This window comes from Chroicocephalus ridibundus, chromosome 1 (genome assembly GCF_963924245.1).
Source record: "Chroicocephalus ridibundus chromosome 1, bChrRid1.1, whole genome shotgun sequence".
NCBI lineage: Eukaryota > Metazoa > Chordata > Aves > Charadriiformes > Laridae > Chroicocephalus > Chroicocephalus ridibundus.
In genome coordinates, this window is record NC_086284.1 from 22,503,374 (window position 1) to 22,517,272 (window position 13,899).

The 13,899-nt window shown below is 40.2% G+C and overlaps 1 protein-coding gene across 3 annotated transcripts in view; it reads right to left on the minus strand.

Annotated features, from left to right (window-relative positions):
• Positions 1-2,986: 2,986 nt before the first annotated feature.
• The window catches only part of XPO4 (exportin 4), an 85,511-nt gene continuing 74,598 nt past the window's right edge, over positions 2,987-13,899 (minus strand). For all 3 annotated transcript variants that reach the window (XM_063331088.1, XM_063331082.1, XM_063331072.1), the window contains one exon: positions 2,987-11,324. In XM_063331088.1, the coding sequence (XP_063187158.1) occupies positions 11,127-11,324 (198 nt within the window). In that variant the 3' untranslated portion in view covers positions 2,987-11,126. The remainder of the gene's footprint in view (positions 11,325-13,899) is intronic.

Sequence of the window (13,899 nt, forward strand, 5' to 3'; positions counted from 1 at the left end):
GCCCCATCCCTGGAAGTGTTCAAGGCCAGGCTGGATGGGGCTTTGAGCAGCCTGGTCTAGTGGGAGGTGTCCCTGCCCAGGGCAGGGGGGTTGGAACTAGATGATCTTTAAGGTCCCTTCCAGGCCAAACCATTCTGTGATTCTATGATTATCAAGTTAAAACAAGTTTGCTTTCTTGCATACAGACAGAAGTCAAACTCCTTCTTCGTAGTTTCAAAAGACAGCAAGTTTTAAAGTACCTTCTTTGTTTCAGTTAATTTGCTGCATCTTTCCCTTCGGGCATAAAATCTTCTTGTCTCCCTGTTCCTCATGTGCAGGCACAGTGCGCTTGTCTGGCACTTCTTGGCATCTCATATTGCCCCAAAACAAAAACTTAAGAACTTCCTCACCACTGTTTTTTTCCGTCTGTCTGGTAATTTGTAAAAAGCATTTTCATAACATCGTCTTTCTATTGTTCAGTGACTCTCCTATAAACCAACTCGTAGAAGGCTGCCCATCAGAGTTTTGTAATTAACCCAACAGCAGACTCTGCTCACATTCTCCAGAGCTAGGTGTTCTGTCGGCAATGTTGAATCTTTATCTGCTGCAACACTTCGCTGTGGCTGAATGGAAAGTCCTGGGTTTGTGCCTACAAGCAGGGCAGAACTATTTCCATGGAAGACAGAAACACTAAATTCTGATAAAATATTTTTGCAGCACAGTTTATGTAGGCAGCAGAGAATAAAATTTTCTTGCCACCAGAGTATGTGGGGATAGGCTGATTTTTCCTGTAGATTCTCCTACTTTTTTTCTCTCTTCCATTTAGAAACAAGGCTTTTGCATGACAGTAGAGAACTGTGGGCATTTCCATTTGGTTTTAAAAGACTTGCAAGAAGTCTGGATCTGGCATGCAGTGCATTACCCCTTTGTCTTTGAAAGGTCTTGCCAAAAAAGGTCCTTATCTCAGCACGGAAGACCGTCCTATGTGGAATGCACCCATATCCATTCACATTACCACCACTGCTGTACTTTAAAACAAACAGAAAAAACCCCCAACCCCTTTTCCCTGCATTGCTGCGAAGTGACAGTTATCCGACACTTGCATCGTACTACTGAGTGTAATAAGAAATCTGGCTTAGATGCCACAAAGAAGTGGCATTTAAGTAATTTTCGTATTTCATACACGTTTGTAAAGCTTTTTGTGTGACAAATGTTCTGCACAGGGCTGATAAGGAAAGAATAGAGGAGACTGGGGAGAGACATACTCTCAGTCCAGATTTCCCCGAGCAACAGTCCCTGCCACGATGAGCGATTCCTCCTCACCAGGAGGTTACAGAGATCATGTAAGGGCACATGGCTGTGGGGGGGTTTGGCGGGGCGGGCAGGGCAAAATTGTTTAGGTTACTACTTGATCAGGTACTACTTGGCAGCAAAGACAGCTCAAGACCTTGCCTGAGTCCACATTACATGATGGTTCTAGAAGGAAAGCTCAGGAGGAGCTGGAGTAGCCCTGTAGGAAGGAAAACAGGTTACATCTTACAATGTAACTTCTTTGGGATGTGAGGACAAACAAACCACAAATATGGGAACACCTCTGAAGTGCACCCTGCAAGAAATTTTGTATTAATTAATTAGGTTTTATTGTTTCCTGATCTTTTTTTGCAGAGAAGTATTTCTATTTAAGCTATCTCCCCTATCCTTTCACTGACAGACCCATGTCACACAGCAGTGACACCGGTGTCTCCAAGACTTGAACCTGATGACATAGACCACCGCTACTTTACTGATCCCTTTGCTAGCACTCTATGTCGGACCAGATCAGGAGCAGAGTACAAAGCAGAGTTTTTACAAACACAGTCCTATCCTGGTAAGTTATAGCAACTTGTTACTCATAAGGCTTTTGTGGTTTGAGGTTTTTCTTTTTATTTTATATTCTATTGTATTTTCTATACTAGTTAAAGTCTTTTGAGTCCTCTTCCTGTAGCACAAACCATAGCCATATGAAAAAGTATAATCCATTTTAACTAATATGAAAATAGATTATTGAATTCCAATTGTAGAACCTCTGCTGTTGCCATTAATTCTAAGAAATTTCTTAATAGCTTTTTCCCCACAAAATGTTGACATTTTTAGGGCTGTCAAACCAACTGCACGTTTCATTTAGAAGGCAGCCAAGCACGCAATGCTTTACAGCCATACAAGGATTACTTCTAGTTAGCATCAACATAATCCTACTTTTGAAGACGGAAAGTAATGAAGTGGAAATACTCTATTCGCAGAACAACCTGCAACATCTTGTCTTTGTAAGAGAGGCTTACTGCACTTTCTTTTTCAATACTGAGCTGTTCTACAGATGCAGAATAAAACGTGCATTAGAGGCCCGTGGGGTAGCTTGGTGGGCCAGCTGCATCAGAGCTTCCCGAGACCTTGGGTCACGCGGTAGGTCAGATTACCAGTCAGCCTTCTCAAAGATTGCAGTCGCTCTCTGAATTCAAGTACAGCAGTACGTTTTCATCCTCAAACAGTTTATGGACTCCCAACTCTTTCTCTATTGGAGATGCAAATCTTAGAAATATTACAGCGATACATGATCACAGTGTCCTCTTCCTATTTTGCCAGGCTTTGTAGATCCCTTGGAAGTAATTCAGGGACCACAGAGAAAGCTACAGACTTCAGACTGAAAAATGGTCTACCTTAAGTAGACCATGAGTCACTTAATACTATCCAGTGGTATTGACATTTTAAATGGATTTTAGAAGTAATTAAAAAAAAAAAAAAGACCCAGAAACAGAATTACTAGCATTCATACCTTTGTACGTTCTAATATCCCCATTTATTTTACTATGCCATATTGACCCTGATTTATGCTGTTCCCTCAAAAAATGACCTGAGATACATGCTAACATACAATCTTGATGGAATCTTCTGGCCAGCACTTTCTCATGGTTGTTTTTTTGCTTTTTCCCCCCAAAGATGTAAGCACTCTGCCATCACAAGAAGCAGGAAGGAAAATATATAAAATATATTTAGCAAAACCAGTAAAATTAAGGTGGAACAGAAAATGCAGTCAAGTAGCAAACATTATGTACAGCAGCAGATTTTACAGTTTTCCTACACATACCTCGGCACTTATTTCACACACGCTTTTTCAGGAGGAGGAAGAAAATAGAAATACGCTAGTGTTAGAAAGAAAACATTTTTTTTCCTGAACAGTAAATGGGGTTTATCACTGTTTTTTGTTTTTGAAACTCCAATTCAGACTATATATACCTCTAAGAAAAATAAGAGAAGGACACCATTTTCTCAGTCCCTAGAGTAACATTACACTGTCCTCCTTTTACAGACTATTCTGGTATCTTAAATAGTTACAGGATCTAGACATTATCTGGCCATCTTAAGGGACGTAGATAACAAACATTTTAACCAAGATACAAAACAGGTATCTGATTTTTCCAGCTTTCCTGAGGCTGAGTGAATTGTTTAAATACATGTGCGCTTATCAAAATCCATGTTACAGTACATTTTTAACAGTAGTTTGTTAAGAAATCATGAAAGTGCATAACAGCCTAAAAGCAGGCAAAAAGTACTTCAGAAGAACAGTCTTTCCTTAAAGTGGCAGAAGAGTGTTAAGCCTTCCCCAAAGCAGTGTTGATCTCGTGTGAGGACATCAGTGATCTTCCTAAAGACTCCACAGTGTGGTGGTGGGATTTTGGCTTTGGGGTTTTTTTCTGAGTTACAACAATCATTTGAATGAACAAAAGACCATTAGAAGTATCGGTGCAGTTCTACAATTAAAGCAAAACGTCCTGACAACTTATTAAACCAAGTTGTAAGCGAGGCTTTCAAATCAATACTTGTGCTGGAGTCTAGTGACGACTTTCATTCAGTACACACCGAACACAGAGATTGGAAGCTGTCTGAATATGCCACAAACCCAAACCACATCATCCAAAACAGTAGGTTAAAGCAAATCAAACATTCACGCCTTCGCAACCAAGAACAGTAGGCCAGAGAGAGAGGGGAAGAAAAGGGGAAGGTACATCACACCCAAAGCTCTGCCTTACTCTAACTTGCAAAGGCAACAGTGTCAGGAAAATCAAATCTGACAACTTCTGGTAGATGGTAAGGTGAAAACCATTGTTCCATGAGATTCAAATGTAAATGGAAGAAAAACTCGTAATGCATTATGTATCGGTCACAGTGGGCAACTTCAGTGTTCTCTTTGGAGATGTAGGTCTGTCTGGAATGTTTGGCAAAATAAAGATTTTATTATTTAATTAACAAAGCTCACACCAGTAGTACCGCATCGCATACAATTCCAAAATAGAACTTTTTCTTTTCCCCCAAAAAAATGTGTTGATGAAACGGCAGGCTTTTACTAATCCTTGTCAGGATGACACAAGTCACCAAGTTATAGGATGATACTTGTATTATGGATTTCTTTTTCTTCTTACAGATTAGCTTGATTTATTTTTTTTCTCCACATAAGGTTGCAAACTTTTTACTGTCTCCCCTTCCTCCTCCCCTCTTCCAGTTCACGTACGACCTCCTCCTCGGTTGACCTGCCAGACAAATTTCAGTGGGAAGGCAGAGCTTTCTACCTTTCTGCTTATAATACATGGCAAATCCAAATCAATGAAGGAAAACAACCCACCACCAACTCCACCACTCACGACTGAGGCAAATGTAAGCTTCATAAAGGCAAAATTGATGGGTTTTGCATACACTTACACAAACAAGTGTGAATAAAGACTTTGTACCCAAATCATTCAAGTTTATTCCAGACCTCATATTTAAGGTAAAGCAGAATAATTCAATTTTCTACATGAAAGGCTCTTGGATACGCTGCTGTTAATCTTACCAGCTGCTTTCAGGGATTTGCTCAAAATTACCTTAAATGTTTCTGTCTTTCACCAAAATGCTCACTGCACTAAACCAGGCCAAAATAAACATATAACTGCAATAATTTTACTTCTGAAACCAGTAAAAGCCTAGTGACGCATACGGCCAAGATGCATAGCAAGCTGTCACCACCATAACTGTAGTTTTACTTTCAGGATTCGTGAAGCTTTTTTTTTTTTTTTTTTTTTTAAAGAGGTGAGTGCATGAAAGTAAGAGGCGAACAATAGAAGACAGCTGTAGTTTATCCAAATGTAACTGACAATATTTGTAGTTTATCCAAATGTAATTGTATTATAGCACATTCGGAACTGCTGCCTTTAACTGAACTCTTCTGATATACATGAAGTAACATACTGTTGGATGTCCCGTACATGGGAACAGATTACGAGCTTGGAAAACATTTCCATGCCAGGCATCAACAGAAACTGTTTAGATTATATCTACACAAAAAAAAAAATTAAGACCCAGAAATCAGTGTTCCTTCTGGGTACACAAACACCACCAATAACAGTGACCTGAAAAGTAACCATTAAGCTTTTTTTTTTTTTGGAGGATGGGGGAAAAGATTAATTAATTACCACTTCTGGTAATTGCAGTCCAGTGTGAGATACTCCTGTCACACACCTGATCACATTGTTGTTTTTCACTTTTCTGTTGATGGACAAACTCGTGCCTTAAGCGCCAATGTAAATTAAAGTTACCCCATCAATTTTAACTGAATTACTGTGTGCGTTCACAGTAGCCAAAGAGCACAATGTGTAGCCTGAGGTTTCATAATGTTACTATTTTTGTTTCTACCGTAAGAAGATATAACAAATGCTATTTCAGGGATTCAACAGAGGTGAGATTTTAGAAAAATATTAAACAAGAATACACACAAATCACACATGGCCAAAACAAAATAATAAAAGTCTTTAGTGGAAAACAATTTTATCCTCCTCCTGCTTATGGATCTTAATAATACAGAAAGTGTTCATTTGAAAATTGAAAATTCAGTTGTGATAAGGCTTGATTACACAGCCACTTCCCAAGTCTTATTGCAACAAATTGTGAAGTATTTCTATGCAACTTCTTATCTTCATCTGTACAGGTAAAACAATACTTGAAATCAACTAGCACTTCAATCCCTGCATTTTTAATATATAAACTCAACATAGTACTGAATTATACATTTAAAATATTTACAAACTTGACCAACAGCAGTACTAGCATTTATTGCCTTGAAACTGCATGTTCACTGCATGGAGCTTCCTTATTTTGCACAAAGGGAACAAATAAAAGAGGGTAATATTTTTTCCTAAATATAAACTCTAGAATGGTTCAATGAGAGACTGAAATGTGCTGGGGAATGCTATTAGAAATGATTTTATCAATTTCAAGTATCAAGCTGTAATAGACTGGAAAATCACACGGGTAGTATCTTTCCCTTGAGGTTGGAAGGGTCTTCCAAATCTTTTCTGAGAATGGCTTAAAAGGAAAGGAGAAGCAGGATAGGGAAAGGGAAGAAATGGAAAAGCAGAATCTACTTTAATTCACTGAGGAGAAGGGAAAGCCAGGGATACCATGTCTCGGTTCCTAGGGCCCCAAGAAATCTTATATTGAAAAAAGGGGTTTGTAAGACAGCTAAGAGCTTAAGAGTCTGGAGCAAATGACACTTTGTGATTTGTTTCATGGTTAGTGCTGGAAAGCATTACTCTCGTTCACTGCAAAGAGGGTACAACCTATTCACATTAAAAACAAATCTGTCGGGGGGCCAGGCTGGCTTTTTAAGTTTTATACCATTAGGCTTTGGTTATACTGAGTGACTTGAAGAGATGTGGGGAAAATGAGTGTTTGTTCCTTGCAGAGAAGCATAAAAAACCCAACCCAACCCAACCAAAAATCCCCTACCACCACAAGCGGCACTTGTCACAAGTAGAGGCACCAAAGCCTGAATAACTAGCAACTGTCCTCTCTCACTATTTAGACCAGAACCGAGGCACACTGGTGGGGAATCTTATCTTATTTAAGAAGATGCCACCATTTCAGTTGGCTGTAATTGAAATAGCTACAATTTACAGCAAGCATTACTGTACTGCAGTAGACCAGTCTTGGGGAATGCTGCACCACTGCTGCCTCTACTGGGCACTGTAATTATGAAAATCTTCTGATTTCATTACAGTAAATCTTACACCTCACAAAACTAAAATTAAGATATTTAATATTTACATAGCATCTCTGATCCTCAATGCATTTTATAGGCATAAGATAATCCTCACAACACCCCTGTGAGGTAGGTCGGTATTGCCGCTATTTCAACAATGACACAATTCCAGCGACTTGCCAATGGCCACAGAGGATCCAGTGGAAAAACTGATACAAAATTAGAGGAGCCTGGCTCCTACTCCTGCGCTTATATTCATCAAGCTACTTCCATAAAAAACACCCCTTCTCATATAATTATTTAACCAAAACTGACATTACTTGAAGTGTCTTACAAGATAAATGCTGCAATTTATATTTTTTAATAATTTTGCAGATCACAAATTAGAATTTGCTTCACCTTTTAAAGAACTAGACTTTAAATGGACAACTGACTGCTCTAAGCGAGCTTATTTTCTAGAACTACATGGCTTAGATATAGTGGGATTTACCCAGGTAAACACTGGGGCTTTAGTGAGTGCTACACACTATTGAAGAGATGACTCCGATTCAACCCCCTCTCTTCCAAATAGTAGGATTTGGACATACTGAGAAAACAAGTTTCTCATTCCTGAGGAAAACAGTGAGCCCTTTATCATTAAACAGTGGAACACAAACCTCTGGGCAATAAGTAGCAGATTCTGGCAGTAATTCAGTGAGGGTAATTAAGGCATAATGCGCATGAAAGTGGAAATTTCATGTAGTAGTAGTCCACTTCTCCCTGTCCATGTGTATCTGTGCTTTCAAGGTGGTCTTGGATTTCATAACCCAACTAGATGGTCACGCTTGCCAGCGTCGAAAATAATAGGTTGAACAACAGAAAATTATTATGCCAGCATTAGAACCAGCTATTACAATGGGGAAGGAGCTGGAAAAATGGGAAAGCAGCTACTTAATTTCTATTCTCAGAATGAAAACACTGGAGCAATAATCTGTTTTAGCAAAAAAAGTCTAGACAAATATATTTGTTACAATTAAGTCATGCAGCATTTATAATTCAGTTTGAGTTGCCTTTTTTTTTTCTTCAAAAAAACAGGTGCATTTTTAGAACCATTATTCACTTTGCACAGCGAATGGAAAATCAATGCAGTGATGCTATAAAAATTTCAGAACACTTATGTGGAGCCAACTCTCAATGTGAAAATGGTCTATGAATGAGTCTTTCCTATGGACTTGAATGAGCTTTTGCATTCAGACTTACAGCAACTGTATGTGTAGGAGATCACTGAAGGATTTTTTTTCCTTTTTTTTTTTTTTTTTTTTTTTTTTGGAAGGGATATAGAAGCCAGATAGTTTAGGTAGAAGCAGCCACCTAGCCAGCAGAAGTATGAATTAATAAAACTTACTCCCAGAACCTTTTGCAACAATTTCATACATGTCACTAAGCAGAGACATCTTAGCATTTGCTCTAAAAGAGACACAAAACGGCATGGAAAGATCCCTGTTGAATATACGAGAATGGAAGAAAAATTAAGAAACACGAAAGGAAGAATGTTGTCTAGCATAACATCAAGCAGGAAAACTACAAAAAAAAAAAATCCCTTACCAGGACAGTTTCCCTTAAACATATAATATTAATTTTAAATGAATGGCAAAGGAAAGTTTTAATCAACCTTCAAAATCAGTCTTTGAACGTAAATGTTCGTACTTCAGCGAGTCTTGATAGTCAAAAGATGCTGCACGTCTCTGCTTGTTACAACACAATGGGCCTGATAAGAAGAGTAATGGGTAGCCACATTACTTTGTCCTGAATACTAACTCAATTTGTGCTCCCATTCATCAATCATAATATTCAAGAGGATTTCAAAATTTTGAAGTTAATAAATACTTTTAAATAGTGAGACAGCTTTAGGATTAAAAAAAATGACAATGACAGAGCTAATTATAAAAGAAATGAACATCAGACCCAAAAAATGTGAAGGTATTTACTATGATCTCTTTGAAGACTTTGGCCTAGATATTTGACATTGCGCACATCATGACAAACTAGCAGCTCCTACTGCCACGTGTGTTCCCAGGCTTGAATGTCCTACACCTGAAAAAATGAGGTTTCAGAACTGCTGCCCTGTTCAACATAGAAACTCAGAGAAACTCCACAAGGAGTTTCAAAAACACAGCAAAACCCAGACAAATTTAAAAAAATCAGCCATCAGAACAGTTTAAAAACAGAAGGACCTGCCAGGATCATTATCTTTTGCGCAAGTGCACAGTCAAGAAATCTCTTAAAGAAAAGCATTAGAGTTTAAAGAAAAAATTGAGAGCAATACCCCTGTTGTAAAATACTATGCAAATTATCTTAGAAATAAAATACTAGCTGGGAAGGTACATTATCTAACAGGTTTTATGGTCACTTTTTAACGTGTACATCTGCCCTAGCCCAGTTTTCACATAAATTAAAAAAGAAAAGTATAATGAAGAGATGGCATTTTTGGCCTTGTGGATCCATGCTTGAGACAGGTATGGATTTAACTAAAAAATAAAAAAGCCTTAGATCACTTATAGCACAGTATTACAGATTTATGTCTTTTAAAAATTCTGGCTATTGTGACTAATTTTGAGATGAATAGCTGAAGAATGGCACAGAGTTGCAAACATGATGCTACACATAGCCACGTAAAGGTGTATGCTGTACATTTTATATTAATTTTAAAAACACATGGGAAATATTCAACAGCGTAATCTACCAGAGGTCTTAAAAAAAAAAAAAAGGGCCCGCTTCTGCCTCCGTGTATTTCCACGAAAATCCACTTTACTACACATGCAGCATTTGTGTTTGCTTCAGTTTCCTCTGGCTCTTGACTGGAGACAAAGCAGGCCTTGCTTTCGTATTCGTGTGCTGCTCCCCCTTGTTGGTCCACTATCCTCAGGGCACTATATTCTGCTGTCACGACAGCCAAAGTGCTGATATAAAAAACTGAGCAAGAGCAGAGCAGCTGGGAGGGCTCTGCAGAAGTGGAGACAGATTCATGACAACCAAAATCCCCCGCAGCACTACACATCCCAATTACCTTTCTCGACCCGAGTCAAACAGATATGGCCCTTGAGTAACAGGGTTTGATGCCCCTGTTCTAGCGTAATTGTTTTAGCTAATGCCCCAACTTTAAAAGGTTTGCCAGTAATTTACACCATTTCAGTTGTTATTGCTTAAGCAAACAGTTCAGTGTAGAAATACACTGCAGTTGCGTGCAACCCGGCTATGAATCAAAACAGATACTGAAAGTAAAACTACACATAAACCTTGCATTAGACACTCATTCCAAAATGACACGTCAACATGAAGGGCTGCAACAGGTACACAGCAGCTTAATGCCAACATCCTAAACCAACTCTGAAGAGTCAAATCTTGCCTTAAATTTCTTATCTAAAGTATATGAGCTTTTTTTTTTCCTTTTAAATTAAGGCAATGAAATGGCTACAGTTCCTAAAGTTCATTTCAGGGGAACAAAAATATACACCTTTTATTCTTCTGAACTTTAGGCAGCAGAACATAATGTAAAAACCTGCAGTGCATTAAACATGCAATGTCAGGTTGATGTAGAAAACCAGAACTAAACGCAAGTTAAAATACCATTTGGTTTTTCTTCCCCATTGGAACACAAACTCAAACTTCAAGAGAGGAAAAATAAAGCTTAAAATCAGCTAAGCTGTTTAGAGCTTTGCATGTATCTGCATCACACTCTAACATGATTTTGGGTAGAAATGAAATCTGTATGTTTATCTGGCCACTCATATTTTAAACCAGTGGGGGGAGGGGGGAAGGCACTGAATTTATTTTTCATTGTGCCCATATCTGTTTGCACATATATGGAAAAAAATTTAAATTCAATTTTTCTGTTCATTCTCTCCCACACACAAGTATGACAGATTGCAGCTAACACGTAATAGCAGAAGCTGATTCAAAGTTGACCTCTCCTATTCCATTGTGTTACGTTCAAAATTCCAGGCTCTCTAGAATCTGAGATGGCTGCAAAGAACCCAGAGACAGGTACAAGATTTAGTCAGCATTCAGCATTTCTCAGTGCATTTTGCAGAAAGGGTCTAAATTAGGCATAGAGTTTTGTTGTTTATTTTACACAGAGAAGTCCACCAACATTTGCCATAAATTCTTCTAAACTCTTTAAGAAGGCCATCTTCTGCTTACGGTCCAGTGTAGGAGGAGTGCTGCTTGCAGTAAGCTTGTTGAAGGCATCTGCTAACCGCTGGTAAATTACTGGATCTTGTTGAGTTGATAGCAACGTTTCAACTAGCTCTGAATATTCAGCCTGTAAAATAAACAAGAATCTTATTAGCTTAAAAAAAAAAAAAGATACAACATACACAACTTCTTTCATCGGGACAAAATCCAGAATCAAGGCTGTGACAGAAAATTATCAGTACCTCTCCACCTGTTACCAGTTTCACTGGCTGGGGAACCAGAAGCGACTACGGACCTGCAGCCTTTCGCCTCCCTCTCAACCAGATAAAGCCCTTTAATCAGACCAGGTTTTTCAGTAAGGCTGAAGAAGCCCCGAGAGCTAGGTATGGTGCTTTGCAGTGCAGAGTAAGAAGAAACTTCAAGGCAGACCCTTCAAAGTGCCTTATGGCTCTTACTGGGCATAGGCTTACTCCTGCAAACCACACTTCTCTTTCTTCACGCCCGCCCCACGTTCGGCGTGCCATACCGACCATCTCCTCCCACAGGTTTTCCCTTCTCTAGATTCCGTTCCATGGGACAGAGCGCTTAGATTCCTTTCCAAGAGTTTCCCCGCTTATTTTCATGCTTACTTGGACAGAAACAGAAGACGGAGAAACATGTCAAACATGACTAAAATGACAGTGAAAGAACCATTGAGAGTTTTGAGAAAAGTAGCAAAGTGACTAAGAGGCGCCTGGCTCACCTGTGGTGAACACCTGGCTACCTGCTGTGCACCAGCATCCTGGAGGGGACTCAACAGAGACTATGAAAGCTTGTGCAGCAGAGGATGACGTGGGGACCTAAAAACGCTGCTGGGGGCCAGGATCTGGGCTGTTATGGACAGACTGCTGAGGATCATTCTTGGCTCTCAGTCTATCACTGCTTGTTGTTCAGCCACATGGCCGCCAAGGACACTGCCAAGGGGCACCTGGAGCAAGTTCAGAGTGACTATTGAGCTCTGGGAGCAAGGGTGAAGGGCATGGGAGCCAGGATGACAGTCCCCACGGTTCTGCTGGTGAAGGGCTTGGGTGGGGGTAGACACAACATGAAGTTGCCACCTGTGGCTGGTGTCACAGGCTCTTTTTGTCTTACATCATCATGAGTCCCTCTTTGAGGGGTGCTAACAAGAGAGGGGATCCATATGACAAAGTGGCTTAGAAACATCTTTGCCAAAGGCTTGCCAACCTGGCAGGAAGGGCTTCAAGGGCACGTTGGGGAATGGTGGTAACAGCTTGTAGATAAGTGAGGAGACAGACACCAAAAGTAGTAAGAACGCAAGGAAGTGTGATGGGTTTAAGAGTGCTCATCAGGAAGGATGAAACAGGTGGAAAGGAAGCCAGCTTCAAATGCCTGTGCAGAAATGCATTCAGCTTTGGAAACAAACAGGAAAAGCTAGAGCTCCCTGGACAGATGCAGAGCTGCAACATCGCTGCAGGCACTGAGATGTGGTGGGACAGGTGGCATGACTGGAGTGCTCCAATGGACAGCTCTTTAGGCAAGAAGAGGACAGAGGATTGCCATTTATGTGAAAGGGTAGATCAAGTTAAGCATGCTTTTCTATGGACTGAGCAAGAGCCTAGTTGACTGCTTATGGGTCATGATCAGAGGAGAGGTAGTAAAGATGACATCACGGTGGGAGCTAAAACAGGGCGAGTAGTGGACTGAGTCATCTTCCAGCAACCTGAGGAAGTTTCCAGATCAGACTTACAAGAGATTACCTCCTTGACATTTGCTCAAATGCCAGATGGGCCACCCACGACTTCGCATCTGCTACTCACAGCTAGGAAGAGCTGGTCAAGGATGTGGTCATTAATGGCAGCCTTGGCTACAATGATCATGAAATAGAGTTCAGGATCCTTAGGAGAGCAAGTAAAGAGGGCAGCCAGGTACAGACCCTGGACATCACAAGCAGATTTCAGCTTATTTAGGAGACTGGTGGATGGAATCGATCTTGTGGGAGAGCGCTCTGAAGACAAAAGGAGCTCAGGAGAGCTGACAGGTTTTTAAGGACAACCTCTTCCAAGCAGAAGAATGGACTGTCCAGAAACCAAGGAAAACAATATAAACACATCAGGACATCGACCCAGTTAAGCAGGGAGTTCATGACTGAACTCCAGTGCAAAGAGGACATATGCAGGCGACAGCGGCAGGGACAGCTACAAAGGAGGAAAACAAACATTGTCTGGACAAGAACAACGATAGAAAAGCAAAGTTCAGCAAAAGCTGATTTTGGCAAGGGGCACCAAGGACACGAGGAGCAGCTTCTACCAGTACATTTACAATAAAAGAAGGAACAGGTGAAACGTGGGTCTTGTTGCTGAATGGAGCAGGTGATTTAGAGAAAACAGACAAAAGATAAGGCTGAAATACTCAACACTTTCTTTGCCTTGGTCATCACTGACAGGTTTTCCCAGACCTTTATGACTAGAGACAGGGTTCAAGGAAGAGAGGAACTACCAGTAGTAAAGAGGACCAAACCAGGGATCTGATGCATACAAACTCATGAGACCTGACAGAATCCATCCAAGGGTTCAGAAAGCTGGGCTCATGTCATTACAAGGCTGCTCTCTAACATCTTTGAATGACTAAGAAAATCACGAAGCAAGTACTCCTGGGAAGCTATCTCTGGGCACATGAAAGAGAAAGGGACTGAGAAGAGCCAG